The sequence below is a fragment of the Pseudochaenichthys georgianus genome, chromosome 1 (genome assembly GCF_902827115.2).
Source record: "Pseudochaenichthys georgianus chromosome 1, fPseGeo1.2, whole genome shotgun sequence".
Classification (NCBI taxonomy): Eukaryota; Metazoa; Chordata; class Actinopteri; order Perciformes; family Channichthyidae; genus Pseudochaenichthys; species Pseudochaenichthys georgianus.
Genome location: NC_047503.1, coordinates 45,993,594 through 46,008,433, shown reverse-complemented (window position 1 = coordinate 46,008,433; position 14,840 = coordinate 45,993,594). Strand labels below are relative to the sequence as shown.

Here is a 14,840-nt window from a genome sequence, read left to right as displayed (position 1 = left end):
CTCGAATATGTGATACTTGTACTTTTACTCAGAGATGTGAGTACTTGTACTTTTACTCAGAGATGTGAGTACTTGTACTTTTAATCAGAGATGTGAGTACTTGTACTTTTACTCAGAGATGTGAGTACTTGTACTTTTACTCAGAGATGTGAGTACTTGTACTTTTACTCAGAGGTGAGAGTACTTGTACTTTTACTCAGAGATGTGAGTACTTGTACTTTTACTCAGAGATGTGAGTACTTGTACTTGTACTCAGAGATGTGAGTACTTGTACTTTTACTCAGAGATGTGAGTACTTGTACTTGTACTCAGAGATGTGAGCTTGTACTTTTACTCAGAGATGTGAGTACTTGTACTTTTACTCAGAGATGTGAGTACTTGTACTTTTACTCAGAGATGTGAGTACTTGTACTTTTACTCAGAGGTGTGGGTACTTGTACTTTTACTCAGAGATGTGAGTACTTGTACTTTTACTCAGAGATGTGAGTATTGTACTTTTACTCAGAGATGTGAGTATTGTACTTTTACTCAAAGTTGTGGGTACTTGTACTTTTACTCAGAGATGTGAGTACTTGTACTTTTACTCAGAGATGTGGGTACTTGTACTTTTACTCAGAGGTGTGGGTACTTGTACTTTTACTCAGAGATGTGAGTACTTGTACTTTTACTCAGAGATGTGGGTACTTGTACTTTTACTCAGAGATGTGGGTACTTGTACTTTTACTCAGAGATGTGAGAATACTTGTACTTTTACTCAGAGGTGTGAGAATACTTGTACTTTTACTCAGAGATGTGAGTACTTGTACTTTTACTCAGAGATGTGAGTACTTGTACTTTTACTCAGAGATGTGAGAATACTTGTACTTTTACTCAGAGATGTGAGTACTTGTACTTTTACTCAGAGGTGTGGATACTTGTACTTTTACTCAGAGATGTGAGTATTGTACTTTTACTCAGAGATGTGAGTATTGTACTTTTAATCAGAGATGTGAGTACGTGTACTTGTACTCAGAGATGTGATACTTCTCGACCTCTGGGAACAACACGGTGATAAATCAGAGCTGCGCAGAAGGACTTGTTTCCTGCAGTAATAACAATGGAAGCGGGGCTTTGCTCCCTCCATGCTTCAGGTCCAGTGTGTCCCTCCTTCAGGTCCAGTGTGTCCCTGCTTCAGGTCCAGTGTGTCCCTGCTTCAGGTCCAGTGTGTCCCTGGGGGCTTTGCTCCCTCCCTGCTTCAGGTCCAGTGTGTCCCTGGGGGCTTTGCTCCCTCCCTGCTTCAGGTCCAGTGTGTCCCTCCTTCAGGTCCAGTGTGTCCCTGCTTCAGGTCCAGTGTGTCCCTGCTTCAGGTCCAGTGTGTCCCTGGGGGCTTTGCTCCCTCCCTGCTTCAGGTCCAGTGTGTCCCTGCTTCAGGTCCAGTGTGTCCCTGCTTCAGGTCCAGTGTGTCCCTCCCTGCTTCAGGTCCAGTGTGTCCCTGCTTCAGGTCCAGTGTGTCCCTGCTTCAGGTCCAGTGTGTCCCTGGGGGCTTTGCTCCCTCCCTGCTTCAGGTCCAGTGTGTCCCTGCTTCAGGTCCAGTGTGTCCCTGCTTCAGGTCCAGTGTGTCCCTCCCTGCTTCAGGTCCAGTGTGTCCCTGCTTCAGGTCCAGTGTGTCCCTGCTTCAGGTCCAGTGAGTCCCTGCTTCAGGTCCAGTGTCCCTCCTTCATCGATACGAGAAACTCAATAACAAAACACACATCCATCACTCTGGAAGAACCTCCATTTATATACAAACCTCGCGATCCTAATGGCTGCAGAGGGTGGAGATCATTTACTTTATTTGCATGTATTTAAGAAGGAGAACGAAAACCTTCGCTCTCGTTTCATTTCCCACATAAATCAGGAATTCCTCTGCCGGTAAAAGTCGCTCGTTTGTCAGCGGGGTCTGGCGCACCGCGTGACAGAAAACGAGAAACAGAAGTCCCATTAGGTAAACCATTCAACGCCACAATTTATACAGCAGGCCGGGCGCGAGCATAAACACAGCCTGTTGCGTCACGCGGAGTATCTGGGGTTGTGTGTGAGATATAGAGCCATCGCCCGAACTTTTAACGACTCGGGATCTGAATGAGAACATCAGCGGGACGTAAACTCATCATTATCATTGTGTGTTGCACTTAAGACGGAATCACGGGGTGTGTGGACATAAACAATGGAGGAAAGGGGGAAGATCTGCGGCTGCAATTTCCAAATAAATGTTATTTATTGTCAGGAGTTATTTGTGATTCTTTTTTTTTTTTGTGGAGAGGTTTATTTGCAGCTGTTGATGACTCACCAGGAGGACATATAAACTCACTTGAGCTTTTGAAGAAAATAAATGTTTTTTTTGCGCATGAATAATGCAGAAGGGGGGGGGGGGGGGGTTCTGTGTCAACCCTTCTGTGGATTTTGATCCATTTTAAGTTGTGTTTTTTATTGCGTTGCTTCAAGGCCTTGTGATATCCTCCACAGTAAGACTTTGCAGATATATAATGTCTGATCACCACTTTCAATGAGTTTTGAGTGGTTTAGTCAACTTTGTAAAAATAACGGTGTTCCCATGACAACAATGCCCGCCATACGAATGGGCTACCCTTTATGTTCATCCATCAGAGTACACCATGACATCGACCGAATGTTAATTTTGGAATTCATTTTCACTGCAGTTGTTCGTGTAAACCAGTAGTCTGAGACACTGTTTACATCTTAACAGGGAGTTAAATAAAACGTGGTGATGATAAACAGTTTGTGTGTCAATAAGAGCATTTAAAACAGACCGGGAACCCCAAGGAAAGGGGGGAGAAACGAACACGACAGGAGGGTTCATAAATGTTATTCCTCTTGTTCCAGGATTATTTTGGAGCCGTGTTTTTTTTTTTTTTTTTTTGGAGGTGTGTGGCCACTGCTGAGCGGACGTAGACGTTACGGATCACTGAGATAGCGTCTTCCCACTCTGCTTAATGGAGCTATTACTGGCTTCAGGCCGAGGCTATCTAAACACACACACGCGCGCGCGCGAAATGCACCCGTGCACGAGTCCTACCTCTGAGCCGAGATCAGCGAGACGCGCGAACTTTTACAGCCGCGAGGAGCCGAGGAGAAATAAAGGAACTGTGTCAAGGATTCACAATTGCATATTTACTCAGGCCTAAATGTCATTTTGTTCAAACAAATCACGGATATATATATTATTTTTTTTTCTAGGCTAATTAAGTAGGTTTTAATGTTCACAGTTTCACAGCTTGTTGTCGTCTTCAGTAAATGTATTATCCCACATGCAGGACATTGATCTCATTCAGTTTGGGACAATATATACACATATACTATAGTGACAAAAGTTAATTGGTTTTATAACGCAGGTTTAATTTAATGTCAAAACTCTCAAATTATAAAACCGAATTATGCTTTTTGCAATTTGAGGAAATGTAAAAGAAATACGCAAAATAAAAGTAACCTATTTATAGTCACTTCGGAAATCTTCAACGAGACGCACTGACCATTTGCAAATCTCTTAGCCTCCCGTTTCCAAATGCTTTCAGACTATTTCAAATGTATACATGTCATATATATCATTTTATTAAACATATTATATACATAGTGCAGATTAGTATTTGTGTTCTCATATTTAACCCCGAATCTAGTTTCCGACATGTTCTCCTTTTTAATTCCACCTATTTGCTTTTCTGTTTTTTTGTATAAAGTCCGATAGAAACAGCATCTTTTCAGAAACTTTGTTATTGCTTTTTCTCATTGTGTTCCTGTAATAACTAATCGTTTATTGGTCTTAGTTATTTATTCACTTATATAGTTTGAATTTAACTGTTTAACGTAAACATGACGAGGGTGCTTTCTTTCCTCTCTCTTTAAAGTTAAAAACACTATAAGTTTTAGTGTTTCTGTAGCCTGCTGACACTCGTTCAGACATCCCATCTTCAAAACTGTCCACACACGCACACACACGCGCACACACACACACACACACACACACACACGCACGCACGCACACACACACACACACACACACACACACACACACACACACACACACACACACACACACACACACACACACACACACACACTTTTGGCTGAGATTATCTCTCCTCTCTCCATCCAACCATCACAGCCGCCTGGCGCCTCCGCAGGGCCGCAAATGACAGCAGACAAGAGGTGTAGCATTTCCTATTGTTACCTCTGTGCATCACACACACACACGCACACGCGCGCGCGCACACACACACACACACACACACACACACACACACACACACACACACACACACACACACACACACACACACACACACACACAGAGGAGGGGGGTGCGGATAGATACCATCAGTGCATCCATACTGACCTCTGAAATCCATAATAACTGAGATAACAGGAAAGGTATAGCCCCCAGATAAAGAGGCTTAAGAATAACAAGGTAAATACCAATAATTGTAATAAGCGTTTATTTAAAGGAATATTACATATATTATTGGTCACGCATAAAGAAACGGATAGTAATTTTCAATCTGTGTTGCTTATTATATTTAACCTCACCTGGTATATCAGACTTAGGCACTTTTAGTGGAAATAAAAAAAATGCACTTATAAGTACTTTAATTTAGTAATTGCAGGTGTTACCAGCACTTGCATATAATTATATTACCATAAGTATGTGATGCATTTAGATCAACATATTGAACATTAATTAAGTGTATTATCTTTTACCTGATGCCACATTAAAGGGATATATTGATGTGTATGATCCAAATACATATGGACATTATTCTGAAGAGGGCCTTACTGCATAATCCTACTTTAACTTTGGGAACTTGAAGCTGGTCATATGTCTTTGAACTCTACTTGTACCAAAGTATTTCTACACAGTATTGCTTTCCTTTCAGTAAATGCATCCACCACTGTACCCTCATCTTTTTATGCAACCTGAGGAGTTTCAAACTGCTCAAATGTAAACATTAGAAGTACATTTTATTACTTAAAGTGTTATCTTTCAGGAACATTCATTGTAGGTGTTCAGAAAAGGAGGAGTAAAGCTCTAGACTTGTTGAGGTGATTCAACCCTTCAATGTTCTGCAGAGTCTTAACCGACTTATCTGTTTGTGTGGAAGATAAAGACCGAACAGAAGCAGCTCAGAGGTCATCGTCTTCCTTCCAGCTCTGTCAGCACCGTCAGGGTTTACAAGCTGAACTACATCCTTCCTCCTGATGGATAAAGTCTGCAGGGAAAACAAGACCTGTTGGTTTCATTCACAAAACCAGAGGATCCAGTCCTCGAGGTACACCAAGACATTTCCAGAATATTATCAAATCTTCTTTATGCTCTAGATTTAAAGCTCCATAAAGCAGCAGGATGTGATCACAACATCAGTTTGTGTATCTTCCTTGAATGTATTTAAAAAAAAAAGGCAAATATAGTAGATTAATGGAGACATGTTTATGAACCAAGTATTTGAGTGTATACAAATATGAAATAAGAAGTGCCCTCACATGCAAAGCACACAGTGAATTGTGTTCTTTTAACCCATCCTAGTACCAGGAGTCTAGTAGTAGCAGTGGGCAGCTATTGTACAGCGCCCGGGGAGCAATGGGAGTGAGGGGGTAAGGGGGGTGTCCGGTGCCTTGCTCAAGGGCACCACGGCAGGGCAGGAGGTGACCTGGGACCTCTCCAAGCAGTCCACACTCCATATTTTAGGTCTGGTCGGGGACTTGAACCGGCGACCCTACGGCTCCCAGTACAAGCCGTAGTACTGACTGAGCCACTGCCGGACTGTAAGTGTCCTTCCCTCTCCAGTCTGTGGAATACAAAAAGTGCAGTCTTTCAACAAACCTCAGAGGCCCAAGTCATGATCCCTGAGGTACACCCACACAAAGTAAATGTTCAAAATATCCAAAAATTCACCTTTCAGTTCAAGTTTGCTAAAATCAGCTGCGTTAAGCTGCTTAAAACCATGTTGATGAGACTGTTGTGACTGCTTTAATGTGATGTTGTAAAACAAAAAAGCATCTGCAGAATGCGGCGGCACACTTATGAAATCAATGAGCGTGTCTTAATCAAACGAAGCAAAATGAAGAATGGGGAATACATGGAGATAAGTAGGCAAAATGTCAACGTGCCTCTTTCAAGCTTTCATGTGTGTTGAGCTGAATGAAGAATAGCACACAAAATGCATTTGTTTACATTTAGGTGACCAACACCTCATAATAATGACTATCGTCAATCTGTCGTAAGTACATTGTTGTGAGACTAAGTTGCAGAAGGATAAAAGAAGGACACACGTAATCACAGTAAATCGCTGTTTGTTTAATGTTACCAGAATAAAAGCCAATGGTCCAACAGTCATGTTAACCCTGATGCTTCTCACGATCTCAAAAGGTGCTGTGGGTGAAACCCTGACCCACGGCCACATCGTGAGACAGATTTCTTATTCACATGTGTTTTGAAAGCATTATGAAAGGCAATTTAACTCGATAGGGGCATCAGATCAGAAAACGCTTCTATGCGGTGTCCTATAGGGCAGGTAAAGGGTGTATTTGTTTGTATAATCTGGAGAACTTTGAGTTTGTATCTCTTTTTGTATTTGTCTTTTCTTTTTTTCTTTTTTTTTTCTTCTCTGTCAAAGCGTCTTTGAGTTTCTAGAAAAGCGTCACAAGTCACATGTATTATTATTATTATTATTATTATTATTATTATTATTATTATTATTATTATTATTATAGTTCAAAGTGGCTCTAGAAGACAGAGATTTGAGGATTGAAGCCTTTATTGAGGGTACTTAAGGGATGGGGAGAGGATCAAAGCCCAAGAATGACAAGAAAATATTGGTATGTGTCCCTCTAGACTTCCCGTAAAGCAGGGGGGTCAAACTCAATTTCATCACGGGCCACATCAGCATTATGGTTGCACTCAAAGGGCCGGTTGTAACTTTAAGACTATATATAAATACATATATAAATATTTTATATATTTAAAATAATGTATTATATTACTTTATTGCCTCTGCATTGGATTATTATCGGATAGGGTAAAAGCTTCATAGATAACTACGTCTGAAAGAAGAAGTCTAGGGCAAATAAGTGCAAGTCTCTTCAGTGAGAATGTCACAAAATTATTTTAAAAGAAAAGCCAAATTCTGAAAAAAAGTTACAGTTAAATAAAAAATAAAAATCTAATGTAAGATGCATTGTGGGACATGTAGTTTATGGACATCGTGCATCTGTAAATCGGCCTGTAACCGTATAATAAACATATTACATTCTTTCAGAGCTCTTGCGGGCCACATGAAATGAAGTCGCGGGCCGGATTTGGCCCCCGGGCCTTGAGTTTGACACCCCTGCCGTAAAGGATCAGGATTGTATAATATGACAAAGCACATTCTCACTCCCAACTCGTGCTATAGTGACATATATCAGGATCCCTTGGCGTCACCACGAAACGCAGTGGGGGGCCCTTTAGCGTAACTACGAGGGAGTCCCATTGACTTGCATGGAACTCCCTGAACGAGTTGGGATCACGGAGAAATGCTTTCCGAGTCTCAGAGTCTATGAAAAGTACTTTTTGAAGGGAGCATGATCAGTTTAGTTTGACTTCAGGGGTTTAGAGTTAGGTGGAAGTATTTGAGTCAAAGTGATCGGGCTTCCATTCTTTGGAAGGGCTTTCTCCTTTTTGTTTGATTGAACAACAAAATGTGTGTCATGAGTTTCGATTGAGATAGCTATGTTCACATGCCTGGAAACTTTCTGGAAATCCATCCCAGAAACCCCTCTTGGACCTCTGACCGGAACTTGTCCAAGAATAACCATCCAAACAAAGCCAAAGGTCCCGTCACTTAACTCCGACTAAAACAGTTTTTATTTTATTTCCAATATGCTGAGTGTTGGCTCTCCTCACACACAGAAAACAAAGCGCTCAGCCTGGCGTCGTTGGATTTAATGCTTATTTAAAGTGAATGGAGGCGGCCGGGTGCCAGTCTAAACACTATCCGGCCTTGTTTGGCACTTGTTTTACGAGGACATGCTGATGATGATGTAGGATGAATTTGAGAGAGTCGCCGTGGAGTCTGCAGGGACAAACTCATCTGTCTGATTCCAGCGTGCACAGATTGAAATGCACATATATTATTATATTATATTTACTACAGCTGATGTACCCGCAGAGGAGGAGAGACGGGCAGAGAGTCTTGCTTTCTGTATTCTTTGTCCAATACACTGATATCATTGATATATGTTGTTTTGACACAAATGCATTTGTTAATAAATACTATTTTGCTCAGAGAAAATAATTACTGAATAATTTCTTTAACAGCACCAACATTTTACTCACTCGTCAGCATAATGATATCACACAGAGGCAACTGAAACCAGCTTAAACTGTGACCTTTCTAGTGACACACTTAGCAAGCTATATAGAAAAATAAATTCAGGTTCTCAATAATTTAGTGATTTCTTTGTGCCACCCAAAAAGTGATGTAGAACCACAAAAATGCTTTATACATATTTCTGAAATATTCATTAATATTTTCTTACAGTAAGTTCCAATGTTATGGTCTGGAATATGGTGTTTATTATTCAACATATTGATGATTATTTTACAAAAGAAATATACTAAATATAAAAAGTAAAAAGGGTTGTATCGATAGTAACATACAGTAATGATGTTTGGGAAACTGCTTTGATAATTATAGCAAATAATGGAACATAATAACGTTAAAAAAGGCTTGTGTGGAAATGTCGTAATTACAAGAGAAACCTTCATAACTTGTATTACATGCAGACCTCATCATTGTGGTGTTGCTATAGAATCAGGACACGAATGTTAAATCTGAATTAAGTGTATTTGTTTTTGTTTGAATCACATCCTTTTTTTGCCGGCTGCTAGCGAGAGAGCAGCCCGCAGGAGGAGCGAGGGCAGCGGGGGGAGAGAGGTGGAGGTCCCGCTGAAAACGGAAAGAGGAGCTGATAGCAGCAGATTAGCTCCGGCTAAAAACGTCCGTCAGTTTTCCAGCAGGAATCTTAATTGCCCCGGGGGCCCTGCTTATCGGCCCGCGGAGGGTTATTAATACAACACCCGCGATAACAGAGACGAGAGACCCCGAGAGAGCAGCTGCTGCAGGAGGAAAAACTAACTCTCAGATTAAGAGGGGGGGGAAGACTATTTTGAATATTGTACCTTAACCTCTGGGACACTAATACTTTCTCTTATTTTGCGGCAAAGGGTTAAGGGTGTCACTGTGTGTGAATCTGTCCTGTTTTTCACTCTCACCCTGTTGTTGTTTACACTTCTGAATTTCCCCACGGGGATTAATAAATGTCAATTTGATTGTATCTATCTTAAAACTTTTAAATGTTTTTCAACATATATACATTGAGGTAATGTAAAAGGGGGATTGATTTGAGGTGAGAGAAAATAACTCAGATTGGAGGAAATCATATTGTGTGTTCATTTAATAAGCTTTTTTACAGTTGATTGCACTTTTATATATATGTACCTAGCATTTTTCAAATAAACCTATTTTTAAAGTTTTCTTCAGTAGCCTTCTCACACATTACTTTGAAAAGCAAAACCAGCCCTTTCAAAGAGTAAAAGGCTTTAGTGGCGTGTTATCATAATACGGGAAGAGTGACATTTTTAAAACTCATGGCATGTATTGATTGGCTGCTTCATTACATAACATAAGAACATGTTTCACTGTAGAGTCTGACAGAACACATCTTTGAACACTTCTTACACGATTAAATACTATACAAATGGAAAACCAGAGACAAAATCCACCTGAATGTGTTTTATTTATTTATTTATATATACTTTATTAATCCCTCGTGGGGAAATTGTTTCTCTGCATCTGACCCATCCTAGTGTTAGGAGCAGTGGGCTGCCATTTTGAACGGCGCCCGGGGAGCAGTGTGGGGAACGGTGCCTTGCTCAGGGACACCTCGGTAGCACTTTGAACTGGTGACCTTCCAGTTGCCAAGCCAACAAGTTCCCCTTTTCCCCTATCATCAACTCTCTGGATGAAGTTAAACAACTACGGGTTCCTGCCTCTATTGCCCTTTGACCTGACTGGTGACCTGGACGTGCCACTGCCCTTAAAGCGGGTGTGCCGCACGCTGCGCCTCTCCAAAGAGCGCACTGATTTACGCACGGGCAAACACAAGGACTCCAATGCACTGAGCGACTGTGGAGTCATTACAACTACAATGAACACGTATTAAAACACAATCACGGGTTAAGACTCGCAAAGTGATTTGTGTATTAAAATGCGTGCGTGAGGACGAATCCAGCGATGGATAAAGAGAGAGAGTGGAGAGGAGTGGGGGTCAGTAGCTACACTTATCTGCCCACCATATTTATATAAGACCGAAAAGAAAACCAGTACGTGGACACACGTCACGTACACGCCCCATCTTCCCTCTCTCTCCCCCTCGATTTCCCAAATCGCTTCCACACTTTCCATTTCACACTCACCCCTCCCCCTGACGCCAGAGGAGGCAGAGGCGCTCCTTCGTCCCGGCCCAAACCCCACTCACAAAGCCCGACATTGCATCTGTCAGACGGGAGACCTGCATGGACAAAACCGGAACTGATACCCATGTGTTCGTGCGTTGCACTGCGATGAGGGATTCCAGAGGCTTAACGCACCTCCAAGTACGCGAGAAGGAGCTATTTGGCTCAATTATCTGTTAGAGAAAGAGTGCAGGGAAAGGAGGAGTGCATGTTACTCCGTGGGCTTCATTTCCTCGGAGCCGCAGAGCAGGAGCTGGATGACATGATGCTGCAGAGTCCGCTCACCTCCACGCCGTTTTCCGTCAAGGATATCCTGAAAATGGAGCAGCAGCAGCAGCAGCAGCAGCAGGCCGGGTCTCTGGAGCTCCAGCACCGGGTCCAACCCCAGCAGTTACCCGGTTCTCCTCCCCAGCCGCAGCGCTTCCAGACCCCACCGTCCTGCATGCTCGCAGCGGCCCGGGAGAGTCCTTCGTTTTCGGACGGAGAGGACAACCTGGCGTACCTGAGCGCGCTGGCGGTGCGCGGAGAGGAGGACCGCGGGGACACCAGCCTCTCCCCGGACATGTACGGGCACCCCGGCCTGCAGGGAGCCAAGCTGGAGGCCAACGAGCTGGGGGAGCATGAGAGCAGTGAGTTCAAGCCGCTACCGCGCAGACAAAAGGCAACAAAGGAACCGAGCGATAAGAACGTTACATCAGTATCAGGGTTTACAGAGAAAACAACAAACCGTGAATTAGAGATGTGTGCTGCGGATTTGAATGTTTACGTTTTGGTGGCGAGAGAATCGTTTAGCGACAAAAGCAGCTTAACCTGTAACCTTAACAACGTGAAGTCATGCTGATGAGACGCTACCTATACGCACCATGTAGTTGTTATATGTAAATTAATCTAATATTTTGTATTATCTTAGTAAAAGGTCATTTTGAAATGTCAAGCAAAAACTGGAAAGAAAAATACATTGTGTGTAATTTTCTAAATAATCATGCAGCTATTTTATTTTAATTATGATATGATCACGTGTGTGACCTTCAACATTAGCCCCACTATAACTCAATCTAAAGGCTGCACACGTGCCAAATCCCAGAAAACACGTTCTGTTTTAGAGATATCTTCTAACTTATAGAACAGTATGTTGTCCTAAGATGCCTACTCACCCAACATGATCCCAACAGAGCTATCCTCACGCTGGAGGTCCCTAACTCTGAAGGATCCTGTGAAGTCTGTCAAACAGTCTGCAGGGCTTCGCAGGCTGTTATGATGTGTGGACCATCAACCGGCAATTAGTTTAAAGAGGCTGTAAAAGAAAAGACACCGAGAAGTAGCTCTGATAAACACGCAGCTCAGCCCGGGATAATTACTCATTAGATATAAACAGTTACAATACTACTACACACTTTGTGTACATAACATCTGACTGAACATTACAATTGGCCAACTGTATTTTAAACCAATCCGATTGATGTTGTACTTGTTGCACGGTGTATCCTTTCAGTGTCTGGTGTGAAATTGCCTATTTTATATAATATAGTTTCAGGCAAAAATGCTGATGAAATAATTGCAAACTAGATCTTCCCTTAAAAAGTAAAGAGTAATAATACTTGTATTTATTGCACGGTATTCTTCATCTCCCTGGTGTTTTATATTTGATGTGTACTTTGGCTTAAAACATGTGTTTTGTAATGTTATGGTAGTTTCTAATGTTTGATCCACTTAGTAAAGTGTTTAGTGCTGCATGTTTAAAGTCTATAGTGCACGCGGGTTGGGGCATGATTCCTGAGCTTTCCGTGTCTCGAGCTTAAGGTTTTTACATGTTCAGAAGTTCATTCAGCAAAGGAGATGTTTCTGTTTGAGTTGTATTCCCGGCCGGCAGTGGATATTATTGGATTTATTTTGAACTATGTAATACCGTGTTTAGTAGCTTCAGCTCAAACATGCTAACGGTGTGGACATTGGCATATTATTGTTTATTTTTCATAATGGTTGCTAAGCTTTTTTGTGTACGCATTCTTGCTTAAAACATATTTGGTCATATAGTACTTTTAATAAAGCTAAGGAGAAGTGTCCTGTTTAAGTTTTGTGGTGGATATTTCTTGGATTTAATGTGCACTATTTAATACAGTTTTACCGCTAAGACTTCTGCTCAAAAACGACCAAAGGCGTGTTAGCATAACGTTAGCATTACATTGTGTTTTACTTCTGAAATAACACGTTATGATTTGAGATATTAAAACTTCTTCCGTGTCCTCCCTCGCTCCCCAGAGAGCTGCGGTCTGGTGTCCCGGCAGGAGGCCTCGGAGGGCGGGCAGGCTGACTGCGATCGGCCTGCGCAGAAGCAGCGGAGCCGGCGGAGGCCCCGCGTGCTCTTCTCCCAGGCGCAGGTCTTCGAGCTCGAGCGTCGCTTCAAGCTGCAGCGATACCTGTCCGCCCCGGAGCGGGAGCACCTGGCGTCCAGCCTCAAACTCACCTCCAACCAGGTGAAGATCTGGTTCCAGAACCGCCGATACAAGTGCAAGAGGCAGCGGCAGGACAAGTCTCTGGAGGCGGCGGGGCAGCACCACCCTCCGCCGCCGAGACGCGTCGCTGTGCCGGTGTTAGTCCGGGACGGGAAGCCTTGTTTGGGGGGAGGGCAGACGTACTCCGGTGCTCCGTATGGATCCAACCCGTATACCTATAACGGATACCCGGCGTATACTTACAATAACCCCGCTTATAACAGCAACTACAGCTGCACATACACCAGCATCCCCTCCCTGCCCCCCTCCAGCGGCTCCAGCGCTTTCATGAACATGAACTTGGGAAATGTGAGCAGCCTCGGAGGATCCACACAGGCCCAACCTCACCAAGGGACATCGGTCGCATCCTGCCAGGGCTCCCTGCAGGGCATCCGGGCCTGGTAGCCTCACCAGAACCCGGGCCTGGTAGCCTCACCAGAACCCGGGCCTGGTAGCCTCACCAGAACCCGGGCCTGGTAGCCTCACCAGAACCAGGGCCTGGTAGCCTCACCAGAACACTGTATTTCTTTTTATAAATGGAGCTCTTTTATTTTGGTCAACACAGGCTTTTAGAAGTGTGTTCATTTGGTCAGACATTAGTATTTTATATTTTATATAAGGGATGGGAGTTTGGATTCCTGGTAGCCTTACCAGACCAGAACTGTTTCTTTTGTTGGAGCTCTTGCAATTTGGTTCAACCCACAAGCTTTTAGAAGTGTGCTAACTTGGTCAGAAAATAGTATTTTATATATAAAGGATGTGAGTTTGGATTCTTGTGTCAGGTGACATGCACTCGTGTTTCCGTCTGGCGTCAGAGTGGCTCCTAAACTGACACGCGCTTGGGTTCCAGTTGATGTATTTTTTTCAATGATTTGAACTGAAGCACAGGGGGACATTGCGCACACGATTTGCGCATTTCTCCTTATTTGAACAAAAGAGATGGTTCATATTGTTCATGTATGTTTTTAAAATGGTATATCTTTGTTGTCATGGAGAGATGAAATTGCTTTAAGTGTTGTGGTTTTTGGTTAAAAGGAGAACTGTTTCAGTCTATTTCACATGTATTCAAATAAATCCGAGACATGAGAACAAGGTGCGTTTGATTTTGTAACATAATATTTGATCCTCATGCTGAGCTGAAACTGTATTTCCACCTAAATAATTGAAGAAATAATAATAATTCTATATATTATTGCTCCGATGTGGGGTCACAGGGGTGAATCAAATGCTCAGTTAAAAGTGTCTCGTAAACATACAGGGCAGATCTGCTGCAGGAGAACCGGCTAAAGGGACTCTTTGTCCCGGTGCCAAGCGAAGTGAAAGGAGGAAGTATAATTCTCCATTTGGGGTCCTTTAAAGGACGCGATTAGGCTCCTAAAATAGCCCAAAACCCGAGCTGCAGCCACGCAAAGGAGTGGGAATAATGGCTCTTATTGGATCGTGGGACAAAAGGTGTGTGGTAGGCAGAGCCGGGCACTCAGCAAAGACAAAAGCGCGCAGGGGCCGTGAGATTGACGTCCTAATATTCCCATTTGAGGGACAGGCAGCGGGTTATTCTGCGCGGAGAATTGGGGACATGGAGGAAAAATGTGGTCACTTTTGTTCCCCTTCAGGAGGCTTTTTTTGTTCGCGGAGAAAGGCTCTCCAAAGGTCCCCAGCCGGGCTGGAGGTGATGGCAGCGGGGAGGCGTTTGTGTGAAAGAAGGGGGTATTATTGCTACAAGTTTCACCATTTATCCCGAAGTGGAGAATTTGAAAGTGGAGGAGGGGGAGTGAGGTTCATGTCCCGGCTATTATTTCAGTTTGAGGGTGTTATTTCAGCTC

At 43.1% G+C, this 14,840-nt stretch overlaps 1 protein-coding gene across 1 annotated transcript; it reads left to right on the top strand.

The window, feature by feature from the left end:
* The first annotated feature begins 10,483 nt into the window (after positions 1 to 10,483).
* LOC117451089 (homeobox protein Nkx-2.5-like) lies at positions 10,484 to 14,109 on the top strand. The gene is made up of 2 exons (XM_034089199.2): positions 10,484 to 11,154; positions 12,785 to 14,109. The coding sequence occupies exons 1-2, from the start codon at positions 10,734 to 10,736 to the stop codon at positions 13,420 to 13,422; spliced, it is 1,059 nt and encodes a 352-aa protein (XP_033945090.1). The 5' UTR covers positions 10,484 to 10,733; the 3' UTR covers positions 13,423 to 14,109.
* The last annotated feature ends 731 nt before the right edge of the window (positions 14,110 to 14,840 follow it).

Coding starts and splice junctions, on each gene's coding strand:
- LOC117451089 (XM_034089199.2), top strand. CDS start 10,734: ATGTTACTCCGTGGGCTTCATTTCCTCGGAGCCGCAGAGCAGGAGCTG. Junction 11,155..12,784: donor GCTGGGGGAGCATGAGAGCA/GTGAGTTCAAGC, acceptor CTCGCTCCCCAG/AGAGCTGCGGTCTGGTGTCC.